This window comes from Trifolium pratense, linkage group LG7 (genome assembly GCF_020283565.1).
Source record: "Trifolium pratense cultivar HEN17-A07 linkage group LG7, ARS_RC_1.1, whole genome shotgun sequence".
NCBI lineage: Eukaryota > Viridiplantae > Streptophyta > Magnoliopsida > Fabales > Fabaceae > Trifolium > Trifolium pratense.
This window is the reverse complement of record NC_060065.1, coordinates 31665108-31692650: the sequence shown is the minus strand read 5'-3', so window position 1 is coordinate 31692650 and position 27543 is coordinate 31665108. Positions and strand designations below refer to the sequence as shown.

The 27543-nt window shown below is 33.6% G+C and overlaps 2 protein-coding genes across 5 annotated transcripts; both read right to left on the bottom strand.

Annotated features, from left to right (window-relative positions):
• Positions 1-8426: 8426 nt before the first annotated feature.
• Positions 8427-18065, bottom strand: LOC123898546 (protein prenyltransferase alpha subunit repeat-containing protein 1-like). 4 transcript variants are annotated; one of them, XM_045949532.1, is made up of 12 exons: positions 17659-18045; positions 13431-13506; positions 13214-13329; positions 12199-12588; positions 11209-11319; positions 10963-11053; positions 10652-10720; positions 10251-10328; positions 10012-10101; positions 9593-9643; positions 9202-9435; positions 8427-9110 (listed from the first exon to the last, which is right to left on the bottom strand). In XM_045949532.1, exons 3-12 carry the CDS (start codon positions 13294-13296, stop codon positions 8979-8981), a joined length of 1329 nt encoding a protein of 442 aa, XP_045805488.1. In that variant the 5' UTR covers positions 13297-13329; positions 13431-13506; positions 17659-18045; the 3' UTR covers positions 8427-8978. The 4 variants fall into 4 exon arrangements, with proteins under 4 accessions (XP_045805488.1, XP_045805489.1, XP_045805487.1 ...); XM_045949533.1 differs by having other exon boundaries at positions 12199-12523; XM_045949531.1 differs by lacking the exon at positions 13431-13506 and having other exon boundaries at positions 17659-18065.
• A 1010-nt stretch (positions 18066-19075) lies between these two features.
• On the bottom strand, positions 19076-25915 carry LOC123899332 (tubulin-folding cofactor E). Its single transcript, XM_045950442.1, has 15 exons — positions 25463-25915; positions 24713-24883; positions 24220-24266; positions 23920-24066; positions 23749-23823; positions 23010-23119; positions 22500-22627; positions 22342-22403; positions 21359-21466; positions 21234-21268; positions 20658-20720; positions 19863-19957; positions 19702-19778; positions 19529-19606; positions 19076-19439 (listed from the first exon to the last, which is right to left on the bottom strand). Exons 1-15 carry the CDS (start codon positions 25770-25772, stop codon positions 19341-19343), a joined length of 1605 nt encoding a protein of 534 aa, XP_045806398.1. The 5' UTR covers positions 25773-25915; the 3' UTR covers positions 19076-19340.
• Between the last annotated feature and the right edge of the window lie 1628 nt (positions 25916-27543).

The window sequence follows — 27543 nt, the reverse complement described above, 5'->3', positions numbered from 1 at the left end:
AGCCCAAATTGACCAAGTTCGTCACGGATGCATATTCCGGTGCCAACTCTATTTAAAATTGACAATAAGGATACATCAATATTACATTTGAATCTCCCCAGAGTCGGCCTCTTCTAATTAAAAAGTAGAACCTGTCCACGCCACACCAGGCCCAACCACGTAGCATTCTGCAACGCACAAGCCTGTATCAGACAATGAAGCAGTCGCAGGTTCTGCCCGCATCAGACCTGAGGCAGTCACAGGTTCTGCCCGCATCAGACCTGAAGCAGTCGCATGTTCCGCATGCATTGGACCAGGAAATAGAACGCGACCTCTGCACTAAATTCCAACCTTCAGGTAACTGATGAGCACAGTTGTCAACTGTAAAGCTTGAGTCTAGCATTTGTTTCCATATGTTGTTCATATAAACTCCATAAAAGACAACAAAACAGAGCAGAATTATGGACTTCTAATAGTCCTAACAGTTAAAAGATTATGCTGCCTTTGCAATGGCAGCAGTGCTTGCAGAAGCTATCTGTACATTAACACTGAAGCTCTGTTTATTCCAAAGTGTAGTAATTGTATTCATACCATCAATTTAGAGATATTGAGGGACATATATAAACTCAATTTTACATCTAAGGCAAAAAGGCACGTGGCCATCTTCCCAATTTACCATTGTGTTAATATCATCATCAAGGGTCATCTAGTCTAGTAATGAATAAAAATTCATACTCAAATTGCATTTAGACCATCAAATCTTCCATCTATACCATCTTGATTACATATGAATAAAGAATTCATATTGTAAACCACATTTTTGGTAAAAAATTCATCTCGTTAAGGTCATCCAAACAAAGCATCTCAATACTTGTCTTGAGAATTCTTTTAGCAACTATACAATTTCTTACCATCCAACTTAGCCTTCTTAGGCTTGAATAATCAAGATTCACCAATGTAGCACATTGTTGGATAATCAAGATTAACATGTTATTGTTGCAAACAAAAAACAACCCCACTACATTTCATTACATACCCGGATCCAAACATACACTTGTTCAGCACAATTTACAAAATCTATTTATGCCACAATGATCAAGGGACACATATATTCAATTTTGCATATTTGGTCAAGGGACACATATATTCAATTTTGCATATTTGGTCACCAAGGCACACTACCATCATCCCAATTTATCATTATACAAAAAGCATCATATAGTCATTATACCAAGGGTCGTTTCGACGTGCATATGTATAAAATCACATCCATGGTCATCTCACTTACATTTCAAGTTATGAATAACCATTCACATTGAAATTGTATTCATACCATCAATTTAGAGACATCAAGGGACATATACTCAATTTTACATCTAAGGCAAAAAGGCACACGGTCATCTTCCCAATTTACCATTGTGGAAATATCATCATCAAGGGTCATCTAGTAATGAATAAAAATTCATACTCAAATTGCATTTAGACCATCAAATCTTCCATCTATACCATCTTGATTACATATGAATAAAGAATTCATATTGTAAACCACATTTTTGGTAAAACATTCATCTAGTTAGGGTCATCCAAACACATCATCTCAATACTTGTCTTGAGAATTCTTTTAGCAACTATACAATTTCTTACCATCCAACTTAGCCTTCTTAGGCTTGAATAATCAAGATTCACCAATGTAGCACATTGTTGGATAATCAAGATGAACATGTTATTGTTGCAAACAAAAAACAACCCCACTACATTTCATTACATACCCCGATCCAAACATACTCTTGTTCAGCACAATTTACAAAATCTATTTTTGCCACAATGAAATCGAATACAGATTAGTCTTATCATTACACTGATATGGCCAAGCAGAAAGCTGCCAAAGGTTTTCAGGCTTTGTTTCAAGTGGAGATTTTGTGATGTAGAGTAAGCAACTTAATGTATAGTATGTGTTAAAGTACTTTAATCTGTCTTTAGTTATTCCTAATTGCTAGTTTCATTTGATGATGCAAAGCGATTTGCTACTCCAAAACATCGCAACTAAGTACATGTTTGGATTCTTAATGATTTGGCAGAGTCACGACGTGCTGCCATGATTTTGTCAAAAGTTATATTTTAGAACTTCAACAAAATCATTGTGTCATCATAATTTTATCATAATTTAATCAAATTCACTGTGAATCCTAACTGCATTAATATTATGCCCTGAAATCCTTGACCAATATATCAACTTTATGAAATACTCTACTAAGCTTAAAATTCAAGAAAGCCTAAAATTAAGTAAGAGCAGAAAATACATGAAAAAACCTCACACAGACCAAAGATGGAGTATGAAATGTTTGATCAGATATCACAAAACTCAAAATCAAGTTGTAAGTTATATAACAATATCTGAGCAGCACACGATAAAAGTGGAACATTACTAGCAAGGAACTTTTTAGTTCAACAAGAAGCTTTCAGAATGCTAATTACGAAATTCACATACCAACTCGATTCACTTCTGATGATCAATAACAGCTCGGTTCCTTAAAGCTGCCTCTGTGACAGGATAGCCTTTATCTTACATTTGCAAGAAGCTGATTTCACAACTCGAAATCGTAACCATCTAGTTACACAAAAACAATCCAACCGTTGCACTAAAAAAATCCCTTTGTGACATATCATTATTAATTAATAATATAAGCAAAAGAAAACCAGATACTTTTACACCAAAAAAAAAACCAGATACTTTGAAAGTAAGGAGAACTTAAAGTAGTGAGTATTTGGAAAATATTCACACTAAAAAAATTACGTTGAGCAGTCACAAAGTTAGAAATTGGACTTCAAAATTTGTAGTAGGTAATAACAAATCTTAAGCAAGTAAAAGATGGCTCAAGAATATTAACTGTGATTACAATGGCAAGAATAAGATGAACAATGTGAAAGTGGAAATAAACTTGGATGACATAAAACAGCTTGGTTCCTCAAAGGTACCTCGATTACGGGATGGCCTTTTATCTTATATTTGCAAGAGGCTGATTTCAGGAATTGAAACCGTGACCATCTAATTACACAGATACAATCCAGCCACTGCGCTAAGATAGACATAAGATTCAGTCACTAGAAGTTCAACTAACAAGTGAATCTCCCATTAGCTTACTGAAGCAGTAAAGCAACAATGAAGTTAATCAATATATTGCAGTCAGTTTTCTTTTATCTATTGGCATAAACAGTTAAACACTTGTGAGACTTTAATAAAGCTTATGAAAACAACTTATGACATCTCCATACGCTGTTTTCAGCTTATATTTATAAGCTCTAAATGTTAGCTTATGAAAACAGCTTACAACTTGTAGAAAAACAGTTTGACTTTATTTTATCCTTTGTTATAGAAATAGCTTATACATAAACACTTAAATAATTACCATTTATGTTGTAAGTGTTTAATTAAGTTGTTCATCCAAACAGGACTTAACATAAATCAAGCAAGAAGCAATTATTGAAAATAAACCATATTAAAATAAGTGCTTTGAAATATCAACAGCAAAATCACAGCAATAGTTAAAAAGAAACAAGAATGGAAAATCTTATTTAATGTTTAAAAATCTACCATGGCTAAAAGTACTACTAAAATAATCAAATCAAATAGTATTCATTTTCTAAAATTTCCTCTCTTTTTACCTTCAATTTTCTTTGCAGCTGTAGCTTGTGAATGCAGAAAAGTCGAAAAATAGCAATGGCAAAACCAAGACTGTTAAGAGGTCGAACTGGATTCCTGAACACCAAAACTGAAGACCCAACCACCACCACTCTCTTCATCGTGTTTCCAACAGAGTAAGTTAATGGACTAATTTCATACAATGCTTGATAAGATGATTGGTTTTAAAGATAATAAAGCATGCCCAAAACCAAAACCCAAATATAAAAAGTTGAAGGATTTGCCTTATAATACCCTGGAATCCATTGAGACCCATCTACGAAAATAGGGACTTCAAGGAACATAAATTCCAATTTAGGGATATCGAAGAACATATACTCAAATTACAAACAACGAGGGACATATATTCAATTTTGCATCTAAGGCGCCAATTACATTTGAAGTTATGAGTAAGCATTCACATTGAAATTGTATTCAAACCATCAATTTTAGGGACATTGAGGACATAAACTTAATTTAAGGACATCAAGGGACATAAACTCAATTTAGGGACATCGAGGGCCATACCGTAAATTTAGGGACATATACTCACCAAGAGGTTCACCAACATCCACTCCACAAAGAAGGGCAATCCATTCTATCTTTGAAAGCACAAATTGACCAAGTTCGTCACGGATGCATATTTCAAACCCAACTCTATCTAAATGTGACACAAAGGATGCATATTCCAATCCCAACTCTATTTAAATGCGACACAAAGGAAGCATCAATATTATATTTGAATCACCACGGAGTCGGACTTTTCCAATTAACAACAGCCGAATATGTCTACACTGACCAAGCTCAGCTGCGGTAGCATTCTATAAAGCACCGGCCCGTATCAAACCCGAAGCAGTCGCATGTTCTGCCTACATCAAACCTGAAACAGAACACAATCTTTGGGCTAAATCCCAACATTCAAGTAATTGATGAACACAATTTTCGACTGTAAATCTTGAGTCCAACACTTGTTCCCATACATTGTTCACATAAACTCCATAATAGACAACAAAAAGTTTTAAAAAACCAAAACAGGGCAGAATTATGAGCATATAATAATCCTAATAGTTCAAAGATAGTCCTTTGCAGTGGCAGCAGTGCATGTAGCTGCTGTAAGTACATCAGAACTAAAGCTCTCCATTTCAAAGTGTAGTACTACCTGTACAACGAAACAACTTATTGTAATCCACATTTTTGGTAATTTTTTTTTATCTCATCACGATCATCCAAAGACTTGTATTAGATTGTTTTAGCAACTAAACAATTCCTTAGGGTCCAGCAACTAAACAATTCCTTAGGGTCCAATCAATGCAACTAAATAATCAAGATTCACCGATTTAGCACACTCTTGGATAATCAATCCATACAATACCATCAATTTAGGGACTTCAAGGGGCATATATTCAATCTAGGGACATTGAGGGACATATATTCAATTTAGGGACGTCGAGGGACATATATTCAATTTAGGGACGTCGAGGGACATATATTCAATTTAGGGACATTGAGGGACATATGTTAAGTCACGGACATCGAGGGATATATGTTCAAGTTACAGACATTAAGGGACATATGTTCAATTTACGGACATATATTCAATTTTGCATCTAAGGCGTCAAGGGTCTTCTCCACTTTCATTTGCATTTATGAATAAGCATTCACATTGGATTTGCATTCAAACCATCAATTTTAGGGAAATCGAGCAACATAAACTTAATTTAGGGACATCGAGGGACATAAACTGAATTTAGGGACATCATGGGACATAAATTGTATTTAGGGACGTCATGGGACATACCATCAATTCAGGGACATTAAGGGACATACAGTATACTCACCAAGAAGTTCACCAACATCCACTCCACAAAGAAGGGAAATTCACTCCGTCTTTGAAAGCACAAATTGACCAAATTTGTCACGGATGCATCTTCCAATCCCAACTCTATTTAAATGTGACACAAAGGATGCATATTCCAATCCCAACTCTATATAAATGGGACGCAAAGGATGCATCGATATTACATTTGAATCGCCTCGGAGTCGGACTTTTCCAATTAACAGCGGCTGAATTTGTCTTTGCCGCACCAGGTTCAGCAGCGGTAGCATTCTGCAAAGCACCAGACCGTATCAGACCTGAAGCAGTCGCAGGTTCGGCCTGCATCAGACCTGAAACAGAACGCAATCTCTGTTCTGTGCTAAATTCCAACATTCAAGTAATTGATGAACACAATTTTCGAGCACTTGTTCTCATCAGTGCATACATAACATCAATTTAGGGACTTCAAGGGACATATAGTCAATGTAGGGACATCGAGGGACATATATTCAATTTAGGGATGTCGTGGGACATATATTCAATTTACGGACATCGAGGAACATATATTCAAATTTGTATCCAAGCCACCACCAAGGGTCTATTGAAGTTATGAATAAGCATTCACATTGAATTTACATTCAAACCATCAATTCTAGCGACATCGCGAAATAAATTCAATTTAGGGACAGAGGGACATAAACTCAATTTAGGGACATCGAGGGACAACTCAATTTTGTATCGAAGGGACCAAGGCACACAACCATCTTTTGTTATCAAGGGTCATCTCAACTTGCATTTCAAGTTATGAATAAAACATTCATATTCAAATTGCATTTAGACCATGAAATCTTCCATGTATACCATCCTGATTATACATGAATAAATAATTCATATCGTAAATCACATTTTTGGTAAAGATAATCATATCGTTAGGGTCATCAAAAACAGCATCTCAATACAAAATTGAGACAGTGTGAGTTCACTTCACCAAAGACAAAATTGAGTCAAATCAATAAGAAAAAATTCAAAAAGATAAGGATCGAAACGTAGAAAAAATCACCAGAAACGAAATTCATACGAGCGACATTACAAAACTTGAGAGGATATCAGAGTAATTAAAGATCCATCTCACTTTCAAATCGAATCAAGCAGTGGTAGCAGAAACATGAAACCCTAAAATAACGATAGTGATTCTCTGCGTATATTTTACGGAATTTCTAGGGTTTAACTAATGAAGATTGACGGAGAAGAGAAAACAAATGGCAATGGAATGAATCGATTATGAATTAGAATGAAATTGAATTGAATTCACAGTTAGAAAGATTGATAATGAAGAATTGATAACAAAGAAAAGAAACCTAATCCAAGAAACTATCTCTTTCGCAAAGTGAGCGATTATGATTTATGAGTGATAGTGTTGTGTGCTGTGTGGAAGCGTGAATTGAATAGTAGTAATGCGTTTCTTCTACGTCGAGTCCTATTTATAATCAGAAAGGAAAAAAAAAAAACACCGACTCGTATTTTTTTTTAACAATCTACAACGGGTAGTATTTAAATAAGATTTTTTTTTAACTGAGTATTTAAATTTAAATAAGATTTTTTTTTTATAAGAGTATTTAAATAAGATTTTGTTATTATAAATATCTCGAATTTTATCTTTAATCTTATAATAAAAAAATTCAGCAATTTTTGATTTTCAAATATTTTCTATTACAACTTTTGATTTTTACTTTTAATCAAATTCTTGTGTACTTTCATATTTTTAAATGGTTTTTGTATTATGTTTAAAATATTATAAGAATATTTTATCTAAAAATTTATAATTTTTTAACGAGATGAATTATTTATGAATTTTTATGCGAAAAATCTAAAAAATTAATATTTAGTATCTTTTGTTATAAAAAAAATTAAACTTTCTGTCAAAAAAAAATTAAACTTTTGCTAGAGAGATTTCTATGATGTACTAAACATGACCACGAAATTTTTAAGATTTTCACGAGTTGACTGAAAAGTATGACCAAAAATCATGACATTATATACTTTAGGGCTCAAAAGTTGTTGAAAAATTTTATAGACGACTAAACGAAATATGAGATATTTATATGGAGGAAAAACATATTGAGCCCTTTATTTTATTAAATTTTTTTTATATAATTTATTTATACATTAGTATTAATATAAGGGGGAAAATTATTTTGGTGTTTGGAAGTATATCTCGCTTTTATATTTATTTCAGAATGTATTCAAATTGCAAATTATATTTATAAGCGTCTCATTTATAGTTATTTTGGTTCTCAAATATATTTTTTAGGTAGGTCCTCAAATGTGTTTTTCATTAGTCAATTTTACTCTATAAAATTAGTATTAATAAAAGAATTTAATTTATATGCACCGTCAGTCTAAAGTTATTTTGCACATGCGTCCAATAATATACCGACACATCATGTATGGTAATTAAAAACACATGAAGTGTCACATTCATTAAATGATTTGGCAACGCGTCATTGGATGTACGTGTAAAAAATATTTACACCGACGGTGCACAACAATTAAACTCTTAATAAAAGTGATACTAAGGATGCATTTGTGATTTTGATATATTTAGAGATTAATGTGTCGGTGAATCATCTTAGAGACCAAAATTGTGGTTTGTCAAAAAAAATAAAAAATTGTGAAATCTTGACATAGTAGTTAAATTATTTTATCTAGACATAGTAGTTTAAGTGAATTGTTGAACTAATCTTCCAAATTACAATGTACACATCTTCATTTGCATCTAACATTGTCTTCCCCTTGAAATGGAAAAATTAAAAACATGCCCAAAAATTGTATTTCAATTGTTTAGTTAAAGTAGCAGTACAATTAATCCTTGGCTTGAATTTCACTCCCTTTGTTTTCCTTAACTTTAATCTATTTTATTGTAAAAATCTAAGTTGTATACGGAAAAGACATAAGGTTGTAAAATACTTTAAATATAGAGCAATATTTCTCAACTCAAACAAATTTTACAATAACTTTCAATATAAAAATCTAATGTTATCCATTCAGATCACGGACCATACTATTCACATACCAACCTGATTTTAACATGTCTTGTTGAACAAGTAATGACACCTTGCAAAAATTAGGGAATGGATCCATTTGCACAATTTGGAATCTACCGGCTAAATATTGGTCATTAAGGGAGTGAGCGGCATAGATGGCAAAGTGGATCTCTTCGACTTAGCAAGAGCTTATACCTCGGCTGAACTTTCTCTACATCGGTCAGGGGTTGATGAGGAATCGGATAGATGAGTCAAGGCTTCTTCAACAAGACTTGTAAACAGAAGAAAATTGTCTCCTTGACATTTCAAAAAACGAATGACTTGATCACCATCTTTATACTCACGCATTTTATCAATTGCTTTGCAACTTCACAGTTACATTCTGGAATAGGACGAAAGTTATCTAATTTTGCCAAAGCTTTTTCAATTCTGTGTAATAGGAAGAGATAGAACAACTCTCTCACATAGCTATATAGCTCATAAAGTAATTGAATAGAGAGGATCTCTCTGGGCATGACTTATCCAATAAGGTCTTCAAATCTACCTCTCTTATCTTCTCAAGGAGCTCATTTTCGAGAGGCTTCGGCACTTGCTGATGCACATAACATATTTAAGACAGCCTGAGCAAGTAATCTAGATAACCAGTCTTAAAATGGAAAGTCTAAGAAAAAAAATTCACATACCACTTTCAACCACAGTATGTAACTCGCGGAATACGTGGCTTGTGCTTGGAAATCCCCATAATCATCATCAGCAAAAGTTGAGGCTTGAAGGAGACATAATTCATTCTGCAGAAAGGTGCCAAAGTCATGATATATGCTAGTTGCCTCCTTGGAATGGTAGGATTCGTCACTAGAAACAGTTGGAAAACTATTTATCCAGCACATAGAAAGAAAGCGACGATGAAGCCATAGAGCCTGTTTAAAATGAAAAACATTAACCATCTAAAACAATTTACTATAGTAGAAAAACATTATCCATGTATCACTTTTAGCAGCCTACTAATGATAGTGATAAACGATAAATTAGTAATTAGTAAGTATAATTAATAATAAACATACACTGGTTGCCTACCTCTCTTCCGACGTAACGCTTTATCAATGTTTCGTTCCAATGAAGTTCGTCCTGACAAATCATAACTGTGACATAGTTACGAGAACTAAATTATGTATACGAGTAGTAATAGCTATACAAGTTCGAAAAAATCATCAGTATGGTACAGTAACATTAATCTGTAGAGTTCTTATTTCCCTTTCTAAGTTTCACCAGGTGGAGACACATGATACAAGTGGTACAATGGATATTTCAAGTTTTTTCAAAATTAAGTCCACACATACTACAAATATCAAGAAGATTCTGCAACACACGCTACTTATTTGACAACTAGATCATAATCAAAGGTCTGGCTTCAATCATAGGTCCTTCCGACAAGACTAAATCAAAAGTGCATCAGATCATATACAATAAACGAAATAAATGAGTAAAGCTATTACCTTCACTACTTGGACAATATCAGCATTATGACCATAAGATGCAGTTTCTTCTGCGTAACTTCGATCCTTCACAATTTTCTGCAGTAGCCGCTGCAATATGATGGAAGCTATAATTGTCAAAAGAGCTAAATCTCAATCACATCAAATAACGTATTAAAAGTCTTCTTACTCAAAAGGCGTATAAATCGTGTAAACTATAACAATCAGTATCTGGATCAAACAACTAAATCAAAACTTACTCTGCGATAATGAAAGCAAGAATTATCAGAAACATGAAGTGCAGCCCAACTTCTGGATTTCTTCATCTCAGATAGCACCTAAATAAGCACATATTTAATTTAGACTTCATGAGAACCATTAATCAAATCATTGACAAGTCATTTCATTTGGAGTGAATAAGAATTGTATATTTAATTATTTGATCATTCCTTTTTAATTTTCACTATAATTTTATATAATTCACTATGATGCACGAACACAGACACAAACACCAAGCTTGAGACAACATGCACAACACCACAACCTTTTCACAACTTATTGCTAGTGGATTTCATTAATTTTGTATGTAATTTAATCCAGTATTATGTTGCGAAGCATACAAGTTACAATTTGCCAAAATAAAAATACCATAGATCAATACCTGTTCGTTAGTCATGTATGAGATTAACCAGCAACGATGGTTCCATGCACGATAATTCATCTTTGATCTCTGAAAATGAAAGGGGTAAAAATGAAGATTAATGTTTTCAATGCAAAATCAAATGGATTGACTCATCAGATTCTTTCACTTGGGTAAGAAAACCAATACTATATATATAGTAACAATTATCCTTCACTTGGGCAAGAAAACCAATCAACTAAACGAACATTAGAAAATGGCCAATCAACTAAACGAACATTAGAAAACGGTTCCAATTTGAATAGTAATGCAATTATGAACTGAATTTAGACCTCAGCTATTTTTTCCACCAACTCAGATTCTTTTCCCAAAATCTCTTGGAAATTTGAACAGTTTGCGGAAATTGACTTGATCACCCATCGCCTAGATAAAATGCTTGTATGCATTAGATAGTTATTAATGTTCAAAAACTTTAGGATCAATCGGAATTCAAAACATTTGTCAAAAGAAAATTCAGTATTCAAAATTCGAGTGTATTAGTACTCCTCGATCTGAGAAATATTTATCCTGCATAATACCTATGACTCCAAGCTTGTTCACTTTTGGGTGAGCACGAGAGCACAAGTTCTGACAGTAGAAGTTCGTCTGAAAACATCGAGATCTGCTTCTTCTTGGACACTAATAACTTTCTGCAATATGCACACATAGAAACAGGATATTAACAAATATCAAATTTCTAGCAATTTTCTCCATTTTCGTGTGTTTTCTTTCCTTACATTAATGATGTTTTTAAACAAAAGATAAAGTTACAAAATCACAAGATCTCCAAATAAATCACACTAATGATTTCTCAAAACCTTGGCCAAGAAAATCATGAAATAAGCTCAATTTTCAAGAAAATCCTAGAGAGATAGTATTTTACTCACTTCTGATCCATAAAAAAAAAATAATCATTAGAATTAACTATCATTTTTATGAACCAATCCAGAATTTCTAATATGTGGTGAAATATACTTATTCAGGTACGGAAAGAGCAAAAGAGAGAAAGGCATAAGATAACAATTGAACGAGCTTACGAGGTCTAAGAGCATGTCAAAAGATTGAAGGAGAACACTTTAATACTTATCTTTAAGAACAAAGGTGACATATGATATAACTAATCTAATTTACAGAGATTAAACTCATGAGTCATAGTATGAAAGGACACATATCGATAGGCTCTGACAGAAGATTAGGTTTTTATATTGAGTTTAACTCATCCTTACAAAACCAGTTTGTAACGTGCAGGGTGCCACTCATCATAAAATCATTTAAGACCGTTTTTTTCTTTCTATGTGGTACTTGGATTTTTCCCAGTATACCACGACCAACGTAAGAAAATTTGGGAGAAATACAATAGATTTTTCATATTATATGGGTGCATCGAGAGTCAACTTTAAGCCTTAATATTTTTATCTTGGTTCCTTGTGAGCATCTGAAAACAATTTCTTAAGTGTCTCCAACTTATGATGTTGACTTACAAATGCCAATAATATCATATAGAAAATATCAATAGATAAGAAGATAACCTGCAATTCCAAGCAGTCATAAAATCACAGCTTAGCAGTAGAAGAGACCTACTATGTCTCAAAAGTATACTTTCAAGATGATCATGGGATGCTAAAGCAGGTAAAGAAATCCCAACTTTGTCAGATTGATTGCCACACATCTTGTATTGTTTAAATGCCGTAAAAAATGCATGTTTAGCAGCTTTATATAACGGTAGAAGAACATGAGTTGAAATTCCCAATTTATGATCTTTGTTCCAGAAGCATAGTTTCTCTTGGTTGGAATATTCGTCAGAGCGTGCTATCCTGTCTGCTGATTGATGGATGGCTTCATCAGATAAATTAGCTGAAATGCCAGATTCTTCATTTAACAAGGAAAACTGGGATGGATGAATAAACCCTAGCTCATCACTGGATCCAAAAGCATAAGGGAAAACATCTTTAGAAGAATCAACAAATTTTAGTTTTAGGTAAACCAAGCAACAAACAATCAAGATTTACCTAAATGAAGTGATTGCTAACAGGGTGTTATACTAACAATCAAAGGTTATATCTAAACAACATTTTTGCGTTACCGATAGACTTCTTAGAGTGAAATTCACAGATATTTACTAAATAAAAATTGGCATCTTTTTTATAAAAACAAAAAATACTACTACTATAAAACATCTATGATGAACATGCTAAAGCAAGAAGAGAAGACAGCTCAATGTATTGATTAACATATACACAGGTTCAAGACATACACTAGCATATTGCGGCACCAACAGATAAACTAAAGAAAATAAAATGCATGCATGCAGTGGCCAATAGTATTTAACAAAAAGGTGCAAAAAATATCCCTTCCAAATTTTGAGCAACTACTTCGGCTATCATTTTATTAATTTCAACCATATGAAAGGCAACTTCCTAATTTTTTGATATCGAACAAGGTAGAGCAGTTCAGTGCCACTGCCAAATGCCACAAAATCCAAAGGTTTCTGAATCAACAATTAGGGTGGTCACAATATTAGTGTACAAAACCACGAAACCTTACATTAGTGCATCCGATTCAAGGATAACCTCCAGCTGATGCAAGAGATCTGTAGCCTTTCTGTAAGCCTTAGACTCGTCGCTCATGTTTTCTGTTTTGACTGATTCAACAAGCCCCAACTTCAAAGAACAAGAAAAAACAATGGAAGGAATCAATTTCCAAAAAGGGAAATAATTTTTTTATTTAAAAATGAAGTAAAATCAAATAAAAACAAGCACACAAGAGAAAGTAAGAGAAGGGCTTCATTGTGCAACTATATTCCAACACATCAGGAACAAGAAAAGAATCTCACACTCCTACATAACATATTTAAACCAGAATTTCAGGAACATTTTATGTAGATTTCTAACAATATCTTTCATTAATTAAACAAAACAAATTAAACTCATGAACTATCAAGTAGTAATAAGCTCATATCTCCATGTGGAAGCAAGTCAACATTATATAAAATGAACAGCCCTGTTAATATGTGCTTATACTCAATAACAGAAGTAGTATAACGCCGAAATTAAATTGTCCAGAATTTTCAATCGGTCATACATAACTGACACAGAATACATTAAAATTACAAAAAAATTGGTCAAATACATCAGTCTAATAAGTATTTTTTTTTAAAGAAACAAATTTATAACATTTCATTAATCAATAAGTATTTTAACTAGACATAAATGAGTACACAACAGAATTACAATCAGAATTCCTGTTCCAAAGACGTAGTCTCATGACACATGCATGAAAGATCAGATATTCAGATAAACCCAAAAAAAATTTCCAAGCATTCTCTTTATACGGCTACTTTCTTACCCTTAGCCTTACCCACCTACTTATCTGAAACAAAATAATGAGGAATGAGACCTACTTGTCTCAGTGAGTTCCTACTACACCTAGATGTTAGTACACCCGAGTCTTAACCTGTCAGTTGATCGAGGGAGATTGTCTTCATGAAACATATATTAACTGCATAATATAAAAGTGTAACACAAAATTTAATTTATCTTGGTCGTTTAATATTTCTAAAGCTTCCCGAGATGAGCGGTTCTCGGGAAGCCTACTAGTCTGGCAGATATAAATGTAGATCAGACACGGAACTTATGCTCACAATATTATTTGGATTTCGGTAACTGTGAAATCCACCAGTCGTTATTGGCCTTATTTATCGTACATGTACATATATCCAATACAATTGATGGAATATTATAACCTTACATTTTAAGTGCATTTGATCAACTGAAAAGTATACTACTAGATTATAGTTAGTGACTAATATTGATGTAGGAGGATTTCTTCTGTATATTATTATTTTAGTTAGATTTAGTTTTATTATATTTTAGGTTGATTTCTTATTTTTATATTTCACCTAGGTTAGTTATTTTTATATTTTAGGTAGATTTGTAATTTTTATTTAGCTAGGTTTGTTGTTTTTATTTTTACAATCTTTTAGGAGATTTGTTAATTTTATTTTTCACTCCTATTTAAACTAAATTATTGTAGCCTTGAAGGGAACCTTTTGATTCAATAAAAATACAGAGATTTTTCTCAAATTTGGTGGATTCCAAATTACTCTTTCGGTGGACTCCGAAACCCTATTTTGACAAGTTTGTGCTTGCGGCTTGTCTTTATCAATTAGGTTTAGCGTTTTGCTAACCTAGCGCTTCCGTACTGCGTCAGTTGGTATCAGAGCTTTACGGTGCCATGACGGCTTTAACCGCGGCCATCACAGCTCTGATACCAACTGACGCAGTACGGAAGCGCTAGGTTAGCAAAACGCTAAACCTAATTGATAAAGACAAGCCGCAAGCACAAACTTGTCAAAATAGGGTTTCGGAGTCCACCGAAAGAGTAATTTGGAATCCACCAAATTTGAGAAAAATCTCTGTATTTTTATTGAATCAAAAGGTTCCCTTCAAGGCTACAATAATTTAGTTTAAATAGGAGTGAAAAATAAAATTAACAAATCTCCTAAAAGATTGTAAAAATAAAAACAACAAACCTAGCTAAATAAAAATTACAAATCTACCTAAAATATAAAAATAACTAACCTAGGTGAAATATAAAAATAAGAAATCAACCTAAAATATAATAAAACTAAATCTAACTAAAATAATAATATACAGAAGAAATCCTCCTACATCAGTCTCCTCTACCTCAAAAGAACTCGACCCCGAGTTCTCGTTTTGATAAAGAGCTTCCTTTGCAGGTTGACTCCTCCAATGAACAAGAGACCACCCTCCTGGATCCCATTGAAAGAAGTGAGAGGACCTGTCTCGTGTCAACACATTCAAATAACCACCGGGGTTCCATTGCTCAAAGATAGAACACAAAATTTGAAATTTATCACAAAAGGGTATTTGACCCAACTCAGTTAACATGCTTGAGCTAGTGCCTAAACCATAAGATTTAAGGTAAAATCCGAATTGAACCCAATCTATAAGCAAATCCTTGAGTTCAATGTGACGGTTATGATGCGGCGGTTTTGCTGAGATGGAAGTCGCCGCCTGCATCCTTGTGTCCGGAGGTTCTAGTGGCGGTGAGGTTGTTGCCGGATTTCGCACAAATACATCTGGCTTAAATGGAGCCGCCACAGGTAGGTCGACATCAAGTTGTGGATCGCCAGACTTGCACAAGACAATTTTTTTTATCCTAGTTGGATTCTCTTCACCTCCCTCTTCGGACACAACTTCCTCATCCTCAGAACTCGAGTCATCAATAGATGGGTTGTTGCGGTTGTTGTCGCTGTTTCTGTTGTTGTTATTGCTGTTGTAGTTTCGGTTGTTGTTGGATAACGTTGTCACCTGTGTTGTCAGAGCTGTGATGGCCGCGGTTAAAGCCGTCATGGCACCGTAAAACTCTGCTTTCGTCACCGGTTGATCTCCCATCTGATCACGTTAGAAAAGAACAGGAGAAACCTGCTCTGATACCAACTGACGCAGAACGGAAGCGCTAGGTTAGCAAAACGCTAAACCTAATTGATAAAGACAAGCCGCAAGCACAAACTTGTCAAAATAGGGTTTCGGAGTCCACCGAAAGAGTAATTTGGAATCCACCAAATTTGAGAAAAATCTCTGTATTTTTATTGAATCAAAAGGTTCCCTTCAAGGCTACAATAATTTAGTTTAAATAGGAGTGAAAAATAAAATTAACAAATCTCCTAAAAGATTGTAAAAATAAAAACAACAAACCTGCTAAATAAAAATTACAAATCTACCTAAAATATAAAAATAACTAACCTAGGTGAAATATAAAAATAAGAAATCAACCTAAAATATAATAAAACTAAATCTAACTAAAATAATAATATACAGAAGAAATCCTCCTACATCAAATATTTGAATAATTATTACTACCCTAAGAAATCTCTTGCTATTTCTTTAGGGAATTTGTCTATAAAACCGAACTTTGATTATCATATTAATTCCCTAAACCTATGAAATAAATCTAAACCTTAACAAGGGACTTATTATGACGTAAGGTCACAATGTAGCTTATATTTTACTAGTCTTAGTACCGGAACAAGTGTGTTAATTCACGGCTATTCTATATTTACATCTTTGACCTTAAATGTAATTTACTCTCCTAATCCTATAAATTAGACTAGAATTAAGTCCTATTTACTACTTAAAAGTTTCTATGCGCAATTCCTGCATAATAACTACAGCACCAGTCCAATTTCAAACCTATATTTATCAATCTACTCATTTTAAGTAATAGTCGTGGAAGTCCTTGATTTAACATTATATCATATCACAACAAGGGAAAAGTTATGGTTATTTATCCTAATTAATCATTTACTCTCTTAAGCCTATCATAAGCTTATAGGCTTAATTATATCATAAGCTTATAATAGGCTTAGCATTGGACTTTATTTACTATGTGGAGATTCCAAATGCTATGAATGTCTTTAATTTTTTGGAACAGAACTGAAGTTGCACTAGTTTAATCATTGTCTAAAAATTCACTATCTTAAGGCTTATGCCTTAGCTTAAGGCAGCCCCAGGTACCTGCAATCCATCAAAACCAGACAGTTCTAATAACACAGTATACATTCTCATATATTTATTCATCAGTCCCTAATTCTATCATTTGCCTTAATTAATAAATTGTTAACTATTTTATGACTTAAAACTTGTTAAAATCTACATTTTATCCCAACAGTTCCGGCGGCAACATTATTGAGAGTGATTAATATAATTTCTACTCATCACTAAACAGCCCCTAAAATTAAATTTCTAAAGGTTGTTACTAAAGAGGAATGTAGGGTAATTTCTAATTACCTCTCATTTAGGCTAAATTCTATAACTAATTATAAATATTATTCACGATCATCGCATATTTTCTATTTCACTAAACTAATTTAAAACTGGGGGAAAATTAATGAGTAAAAAGTGGAAATTTACTAGTACTCCAAACATCCTAACCTAACTAAAATCAGGGCCTAAAGAAGAACTCACCTGAGTAATTTGTTGAGAGAATAAGAATTGATGAAAAAGGGGATTTCAAGCTTCTCTCTATTCCTCCAAATCTGGTCTGTGCCTTGATTCCTTCAAAAAATCCATTCATGTCGGTTCAACCAAGTGATATTGAGCAATAATTTCACACATGCAAGGCTTCAATCAAGAGGAATGGAAGAAATTGGAAGTTTGCTCATGGGGTTTTTTACCATGGAGAGAGAGAGAGAGAGAGAGAGAGAGAGAGAGAGAGAGAGAGCATTCAGCTCTGAAAACACCATCTGTGTTGTTTTCTGCTGTGTGATATGTTGGAACAAGTTAACAACTTGTATGATGATAATTGGTATTGAAATAAAGACGAAAGAGCTAGAGCGTGTGAATTTGAAAAATTTCAAATTGATTCAGACATTGGTTATGACACACATTTAGTAGTGTTTATATACTAGAAGGTCAGTACTTAGGGTACGCTCCAAAGGGTACCCAGTTTTGTAAACGGGGTATACCATGCTAAACATCACACAGGCGCGCGCGCCGCAGCCGTTCGGCTCGGATCGGGCTTGGTGATAGAATATTTTTTAATATCCAGAAAGAAAAAATAATTATTAAAATTATTTTTCTCTATGTGTACCGTTTGAAAGTTCTTGTTTCTTGTTGTTTCAGAAAGTGGTTGTTGCCGCTTCGAATTGATATTTGTATATCAATCTAGACCGGTTCATTAACCATTGAAGGTGTTTTTCTGCCCGTTTTCTACAATGCAGTAGAGAACGGTATTTTCAGTAAATTGGCTGTTTTATCCTGGGGACTTCACGGTTGTATACCTTGCACAATTTGGGTAGTGCCGTGAAACGTCTTGACCGTATCGAACCGCGACTCGGCCAGTAATTTCTTCGTTGCTTATTTTTAACTCGATTTTTCAAAACCGAAAAATAACATGTTTTTTAGAGGCTGGTTTGGAAGTTTTTGTGGTGCTATGATGTGTTTATAGTTTGTTCTTTTCCTTGTGTTTGTTCTGTAAAAACACATTCTAAATGCAAGTTCATTGTGGAAGAGAATAAGTTTATTTGATTGCCATGACTTTTAATATCTCATCCATTTTATTGATCCAACGGTCAAGATAACATTTCATTCATACAAAACCATCCTTCAGACTCAATTCTTCTGCTTCACTTCCTATTGAAGTTTCTTGTTTATCTTGTTGTCTTATAAAATTAATGAAGATAACTTAATTTATGACGATGCAAGCACTCACTAACCTAAATTTGAATTTCAGATTAATAATTTAATTTGCTGCATGATGTTGGAGAGGAGTACTCGCGCTCACAGACACAAAATGTTTGAGTAGTATTCATGAGAATATTGTACTGGCGCAGGGAAATGGTGCACATCTGAAGCTGAATTGTATGCAAAGTAAGCAAAGCTATTTTGTAATAAAGCGAGCACGGGGTAAAAAATAATTCCCGTCATATAGTACATCAAATTCCCAAAAATAAGAAGTTCAAATGATGAATTTAACTGAGTCAAAAAAAAAAATGATGAATTTAACAAAATCTTGTGACCTACTTAACAGAATACATTTTCAATTACAAACTCATACTTTCATATGAGATTAATCGCGCTAACCAGAACAGTATATAGATTACACCATAAGGCTGTTCACAATTTTATTTTATTTTTGGATATTTTAATCAACTATCTTCATCTACGAGGATAACTGAATCATTGCCAACCCCGTGGTCCATAAGAGATGACGCGTCATTGTCAAGTAGCATGGGCAATGGAGATCCCTGAAAATTCAAATCCATGAAACAAATAATTTTGAAGCAAACAACCGTGATAATAAATAGCATAGTTTATTCTTAAAATAGAAACAAACCTCTTCTTGAAGAAATAGTTTTAGCTTCATGGACTTGAGCTTAAAAAAGCTTTCACATAGAAATTTTAGCTTGCCAACCTAAGAAAAAACGATGTAATCAGAAGGATTTCTTAAAAGTCTTGATAGACTCGAAATCTCGACATTATATTACTAGAAAGGTATTGATACTTAACTGTAATTGTTGCTGGTAGCTTCTTTGTCATTGGTTGTTTCTCACCCATGGATGCTCCAACACACTTCAGAGTGATAGCTGCATTAATCTCTATTCAAGTTAATTAAACTATTGCAAGTTCAGAAAAATAAGCTGACGAACAAAATTAGCATGAGTCCATACACAAGAATCCTGAGCTGATTGCTTGTGGGCCACCAGTTGCTCCAATTAAAGGCTTTTGATCCTCGATTCCATAAAAATTCTTAAGCTCGGAAAACCTGTAATATGGTGCATCAGTACATCCACAAAACAACTGCAATACGAGGTATAGAAATTGCTTGATATTCCCATCTAGATCCTAATTTCAATTTTCTAAATCATTTTTAAAATGGAAATGCCCTCAACATTTAGGTACATCTGATGCAATAGAGAAGAAAGGTATGCTGCAATTCATTGGGAAAAACTGAAGTCCCACCTGGAATAAAAATAAGGCCTGAAATGAGTTTATAAAGAGTGACACACCTCACTTTCAAGCCGATTTCATAAGGAAGAGGTAGGCTCAAAATAAAAACCTAATACAATTGGAGAGTTGTCTTTTATAACATCTAATCCCCTAAATTTCAATGGAGGGGATATCCCCTTGAACATCTAATCCCCTTGAACTATTCTTATATATTTGTTCTTAATTAGAGGGGATATAAGTTTGCCTTGGTGGTTGGATTGTGAGAATTAAGGAGTCAAGTGATAAGGAGGGAGAGACTTTGATCCTCGCCTCCAATATAATACTAACTATACTAACATTTGTCTTAAAAGGAAGAAAGAAAATGCTCTGTTTGTCAGAACCCAGGGTTTAAGGGTTACTGATTTATGAACAGCATTTTCATCCAGCTTTCTCTAGTCATCATAAATTCACAGCACATACTGAACATAGATCATAGAGAAAAGGTCCCAATAACCGCTCACTTGCATGTAATTTACCTGGGGTGCTGTTTGATTTCTTCAGGACTGGCATGCAACCTTGAGATCACAAGCCGAACATACCTGAATAATAATTATAAATAAAACATAAGATGATAGAGTCAAAGATGGTCCTGAAAAATTTCATCTTTTACAAGGATATTTGATTGAATGTAAATGGCCAGAATGGCAAAAACAATGATATACAGGATATGACCAGCATTGACAAGGAGAGGTATCCAAGTAATGACCAGCCACCAAACACAGAAGTAGCACCTTATGCATGTAATTTAAAAGAGGTTATTCTTTCGAATGGTATGACAAGGAAATGAATGAATTTGATAAATTGCAGGGTGATGAACAAGCCATGTCTACAATGAGGAAATTTATGCAGTTCAAATATACATATATTAAATACCAGAACTATTATCAGAAAAAACAGGAGCAACACAAAAGTCCAATATAATGAAGTTAAGGGCACTACTAAACAACTATAAAGTAAAACCTTTGACAAACAATAGACGGAATGAATCATCTGTAAGGATGTTTCAGTTGCTTATCACATATTTACAGCACATAGTTTTAAGAAGAACGTACCTAATCTCAGAGTCCTTCCTTTCACGAGAGGTAATCTGAAAGGTTAATTCGATGTGAGTCCATTACATTTGGTAAAAGAGTATATAAATGGTGCACATAAGCAATGGAGAGATCTTTCGTCATACCTCACTCCCATTTAATATCTGAATTTTTGCTAAACGAGCGATCAAAACAAATCTTGGAACCCCACCTTTCGTAGAATCAGTTATTGGGTTCCCAGAAAGCCTGATATCCTTTATTGGTATTAAAGATATACAATTAGTATAGAATCTAGCTACCATAAGTAAGCATACACACTCTGGCAAAATAAAATTGTAAAAGGGAAAGCAGAGGAGAGAATAAGAAAAACAAAGGACAGAATAGTCTCTGTGGTGTCAGTGGTGACATAGGGAAAAAAGTTGTTCAAAACAGACTATTTACTTTCTCAGAGGAAACTTGGAAAAGAAAAGAAGTTTCAATGTTAGATAATTAGATAGATTAGAAGCCATGGTTTCTTTGTGTGTTCTTTTATCAAATTCAGGTTATTATTTCTACATTTTTGCAAGAGGGTATCCAATCCGCTTATGTTGTTGTTCAGTATTATCGAACATAGAGTATAGTGAAGTATTGTTAAAAAAAGAGTACAGTGAAATAATATGATATGCACAATAAACATCAATAACTGTCTTTTTTTATTCTCAATTTAATCACTAAGCCAGAAGAAAATCTGCATGCAAAAATTCAGTTCGGGATAAAAAATTATATGTGACTTGTAGTGAGTAATATACAACTGAAAAAAACCAATATAGTGTAGCATAAGTGGTAGATGCTTGGATATCTTTACTACTTGGTCTAAGGTTCGATCCCTGATCGGTTCGTATGGAAAAATTTGGGAGAGGTCAACCCCTTAAATGGATCTCATTTACCTCAAAGGATTAGTCTCCACAGTTGCACAAAGAGGATACTATGGTTTACCCAAAAAAATACACATACAACTACAAAATTATACAGGAATCAGAAGTGGTAATAATTCAATCAAATGATAGACAGATACAATCCATGCCATGCATAATCATGAATTAAAATAAATAGGCAAAGCATAATTCATAATTCACAGTATAAACCTTACCACCAAGTTAGGAAACAAATTTAACGAGTCAACAGAGGCTAGATCACTAATGTTGTTGTCACCTGTGTGATAATTGAAAGCCTTAAAGTCAGCACATAGCCACAATTGACATTGCGTTTCAATATGATGATCTTATCAAGGGGATAGCGTTATATTACCCAACAGAAGGCAGCGCAAATTTTGAAAGGGCTTGCAGGAAGTAACTTCGGATTCATAATACTGGCAACCATTATCAGGATAAAAGAGAGAATTCAAACAATTCTTGTTCAAATAAAGCTGCTCCAAACTGAAACAAAACATAATAATTTCAAAAGTTTATCAATTCAACATCTTTAAAACAAATCTAACCAACAGTATCATGCCAGAGAATAAGATACAATTACTACTTCTAGTGATACAGATACAACATGTGATTTGACAACATTTCACTTTAATTATACAACCACAGTATCATGTTGAAGTTGACCACTTGCAATAAGTGGTTCACAGAAACAATAATTGGGTGACTAAAATGTCAAGTGATATTAAATTCAGTAATGAGCAGAAAAATTAGGTTCAACCCACATGGATGAAGATTTTATTATTGATGTGCGTAAAAGTTAAAATGACATCATTCTAAACTAATTGGGAGTGCATTATAGAACTGGACAAAAATTGTCTTTACCAACCATCTTAGCTGAGAAAGCTTCATGATTTCACTCCATTCAGCTATACAATTATCTTCCAAATTCAACAGTCGCAGAGAATCAAATCCCTGAACCATAGAGGATGACACAGGCTGAACAGAAAAACGAAAATTAATTGTTTATGATTTATTTTATTAAGTTGATAAGAAGTAGTGGAGCTACATAAACATGAAAACGAAAACCTAAATACAAACCTATCATATTAACTAAGTTCATATATTTTTAATGTCAAAACGTGAAAGCATAGCAGATCCAAGCCAGTGTCAGAAAAGAGAATGCATGTTTAACAAATCCCAAATATAACTGCCATAATTAGATACAATTTTTATCCCCTGATAAACAAGATACTTTTGAGGGCTAGGCGTAAGATAATAGGATGAGAACTGATGAAATCAACAATGCTATTCCCTACTTAGGCTTCCTTTGTACTACCATCACTTAAAATTCCACCAGAGTGGTGCACGGCACCCATGTTGGGAGATTTTTTTCTGCATTTTGCTTTATTCTAAATGGAAGTGAGGGGAAGGAGGAAACCATTTTCTTATGTGCCCCAAATAGAGCATCAGAAGTTCAAGCTCAGAGGTACTTGAAGGTATCGCTAGTTTCGGGTGTTTATTAAACTGCTGTCTAAGTAAGCCAACATACTTAGGGGAGGACATCTGAGCCTACAGCTACGAACATATTTAACAAGCATGTTGTTATTGAACCAAATATAACATACCATTATTCTGCTTATATTGTTTCCCATAATATGTAGCTCTTCAATTGTTGTCAATGACTGTTTAAGCAGTTCAACCTGTCCAGTTACAAAGGCAATATTTAGCAATTCCTAATGAAACATGAATGAAATCTAAGTAAGAGACATTTGTTGAGAAAAGACATAGAAGGAAACCTGCTCCCAATCTACACCGGTATTGTTTAAAACTATAACACGGATGCTTTTCAGTAATGGAAGCTCAGATTTATATGGTGACATTAAGTTGTAGGATAAGTTGAGAGCCTTCAGAGCAGGTAACTGTTCACAAATGATGCCAACATCCTGCAAAAAAATTATGACAATAGATTAACTGGCAATTACTTTGATGAATCACTAAAAACATGGCGGGCCATGCAAAATGGCAAGCAGACTCAAAGCTGCAGCAGTAGCCAGGAGAGAATAGTAGACAAAACCTAGTTGCATTGCAGAACATACCTTCCACTCCGAAAGAAGGTTCCCGGACAGATCAAGTTCTTTTATATCTATTAACAGAAAAGATATAGTTTCAAAACATGGATTTTGCATCAACAACAAAAAACAAAGAGAATTATTTACCTATATTCATAATGCCTTAAAGTTAGAGGATAAAACCAGAGATATCAAAGTTTCCAATTGTAACTTCAAAGAAAAGCATCTTAACCAGGGTTTTTAAATTAAAGTCCGCGTCCACAATCTGTACCGCGACATAACAGTTTTTTATGTTACCGAAATGACAGCCAACCTCAATTGAGAACTTACCACGCCCTCTATTTAAAACCCTTATCTTAACCCAAGTAAAAACAACCAATTCAGTAATAGTACAACAATTTTATCAACCCTCAGTTAACAAATTCATAAAAACAACCAATTCAGTTTGATTGATGTTTCATTTATCTTTATATAAGCAATTATAAGCAAAGAAATGGGAGTGTTATAGAGTTAAGCTTACTCGGCACTGTAGAACTAAGTTCACATGGAATTCCAGGGGAACTAACACCCATATATGCCAATGATGCATTTGTCAACTCCTCAAATCGACTTAACTTATCATTAATTTCACTTGTACCTAATAATTCAATAGAAACTTTCTTGTTGCTAGTTGAAAGAACATACATTTCCTCTGCAAAAATAAAATAAAATCATACATTACTTCCACGTACCCAAAATATATATAAACATGCATAAATAGAAATTAATTTAGTCCCATAGTAGAGAGTACAACTCTGATGGTAAAAAGTTGCCCGACATTTCATATGATGAGACGCGGATTCAAACCCGCGATTCTCCACTTCTCATCACTTAGGCTCTGTTTAGAGGTAATGCCAAATTTTGAGCTTATGGCATATGAGCTCATTGCTTGAAGCTCATTTTGATAAGCTAATTCATGGCTTATCATTTTTTCTTCCAATTTTACCCCTTTCATCTTACTAGAAAAAATTAAATATTAATGGAACATATCTTTTTTATGTCATTCATATTTACAAGTTAGTTCAACTGCTAATTTTACGGAACACTACACATTCAATCGGTTAGTTTAACCGCTATAAGCTAGTTCATAAGCTATAAATTTATCAGCTATTATATAGCTTATAAGCTATCTGCTAATTTTTGGCAAACAGAACTTAATGTGTGAGTTTTGCCTATAGGCGGCGTCTTAGAACACCGGAAAAAATGAGTTTAAAGTGAGAGATAAACTCACCCTCTTCATCTTTAGTAGAGTTACTTCGATATCTTTTTTCAAGAGCTTGAAGCAATGAAATCCCTTTACACAAATTCTTAGGACGAACAAATGAACCTGATTTTTCAGATTTAGCATGAAAATAGCGAACATTATTGATGGATCCATCATGTTTTCCTCCTCCATAGTCCCAATCAATTCCAACCCATGTGTCTGAATAGCCTTCTACATTTCCCACATACTTAACTGTGCCAATTCTTGTTGAATCACCAGATGCATGTACTCGTTGGCCTACATTGAATTCGTTTGTTTGATTTGGAGAATCCTCCATTTAACAAAGCAAGAAATAGCGGTGGGACTGTGTGGGATGGAGAAAATGTGGCGGTTAGATCGCGGCGGCGACTAGTTGCGGTGGCGGATATGGCGGAGACGACGAAGAGAGAAATGGAGGGATCCAAGACTCACAAAATCAAGAATCAAAAAAATGTATTTAATCTCAGGCATTGAAACATTTGATTGACACGTGGCACAAATCTGTTTATGAAACTGAACTAAGTTGAGAATAAGAGAACCGGAGGGGAATTAGATTCACAAAACGTGGATTATAATAGTCGATACGGACAATAAGCTGCGTTGCTACTTGCAAAACTTTTTATATAGTAAAAGTTAATTTTTGAAAAACTATCAAATTTGAATTTGAGATTTTGATTTTTTTTTTTAAGTAGGTGGTTAGTAATTCAAACTCTAACTCTTATGTATGAAAAAAAATTAGGATAAAAAATGAAATAGAAAAATTTAAAAGTAGAAAAATATCCTATTTTTAGAGACTACAATAAAAAATTTGCTAACTACATTGTTGGAAACTAAAATCTTCTCCACTTTTGAAATGACAATGTAAAAAGCCATAAACCACTAAAATTATGAAGGTACTTGAGAGTTGAGAATGTCAACACAAAATTGTGATCACAACCAACAATGCTTGCATTTTAAGGTTTCATCTTATATTACAAGTTACGGCAACATTAATCACCCTACAAGCTCAAATAATGTCTTTATATAATACCAATTTCATGCAAGCTTAGTGATACTAGTTGTCACATTACTGTGACTGACACACTTGTAGGACAGTTAGTTTTAATCAAAATAATTTAGGGGATATTTAAGAAACGAAAATTATTTAAGGCATGGTGATGGATGATTAATTGGACACTAGAATAAGAAGCCCATTCCATGAAGGCATTCAACTAGTTTTAGCACTATTCAAGGATGATAATTAGGTTTCCGTTTTGATGAGGAAAAAAAAAATCAATACTAATCTTTCACGAGCAAGTATTCCGTGGACATAAGTATTGGAACCTTCCCTCAAAAAAATAAGTATTTGAACCTATTTAGTTTCATTCATTCACATAAAAATACATATCATTTAATATTTTCTTTTTCTATTTTTTATTAAACATGTGTGTGTGGCCAAATGGTTTGTCCACACGAGACTTGTTCAACCATTTCCTTGCGCTTTTTTTAAAAATTGAGCCAATGATGATTTTTGAGACCGAGGTACAATTGTATAAAAGATAGCTAGTGAAATTATCAAATAGAAGCATTTGTAATGCTAATATACATTAATAGCTCGAAGGATTTATTTCTCCCTTTATATTCAAACAAAATATCAATAAACAAAATAATTTTAATGCGAAAGTGAGAAATGATATTCAAACAAGACCTATAATATTTTTAGTGCACCAAATTGTTAGGATATACTTGTTGAGTCTGAAATATATATCCCCGAGATTTTAAATGCCCTAAGCGAAATATGAATTTATTATCCCTAACTTTTTAATGGTACACAAATTTATTAATTTATGCATGCTAAATACTATTTCCTCCTGTCCTTATTACAAGAAAAATTATGTTTTTTAAATTCATATAATATTTTATATATCTAGACCATATTATGAACTAGATACATCAAACATTCTATGAATCTATAAAGTAAATTTTTTCTTATAATAAGGACTCGAGGTAGTACTTTGTAGATGTATAGGATTCATTTTTGTGACAAAACTTCATATTAATAAATGCTCAGTGACTAAAATTTTACCTTT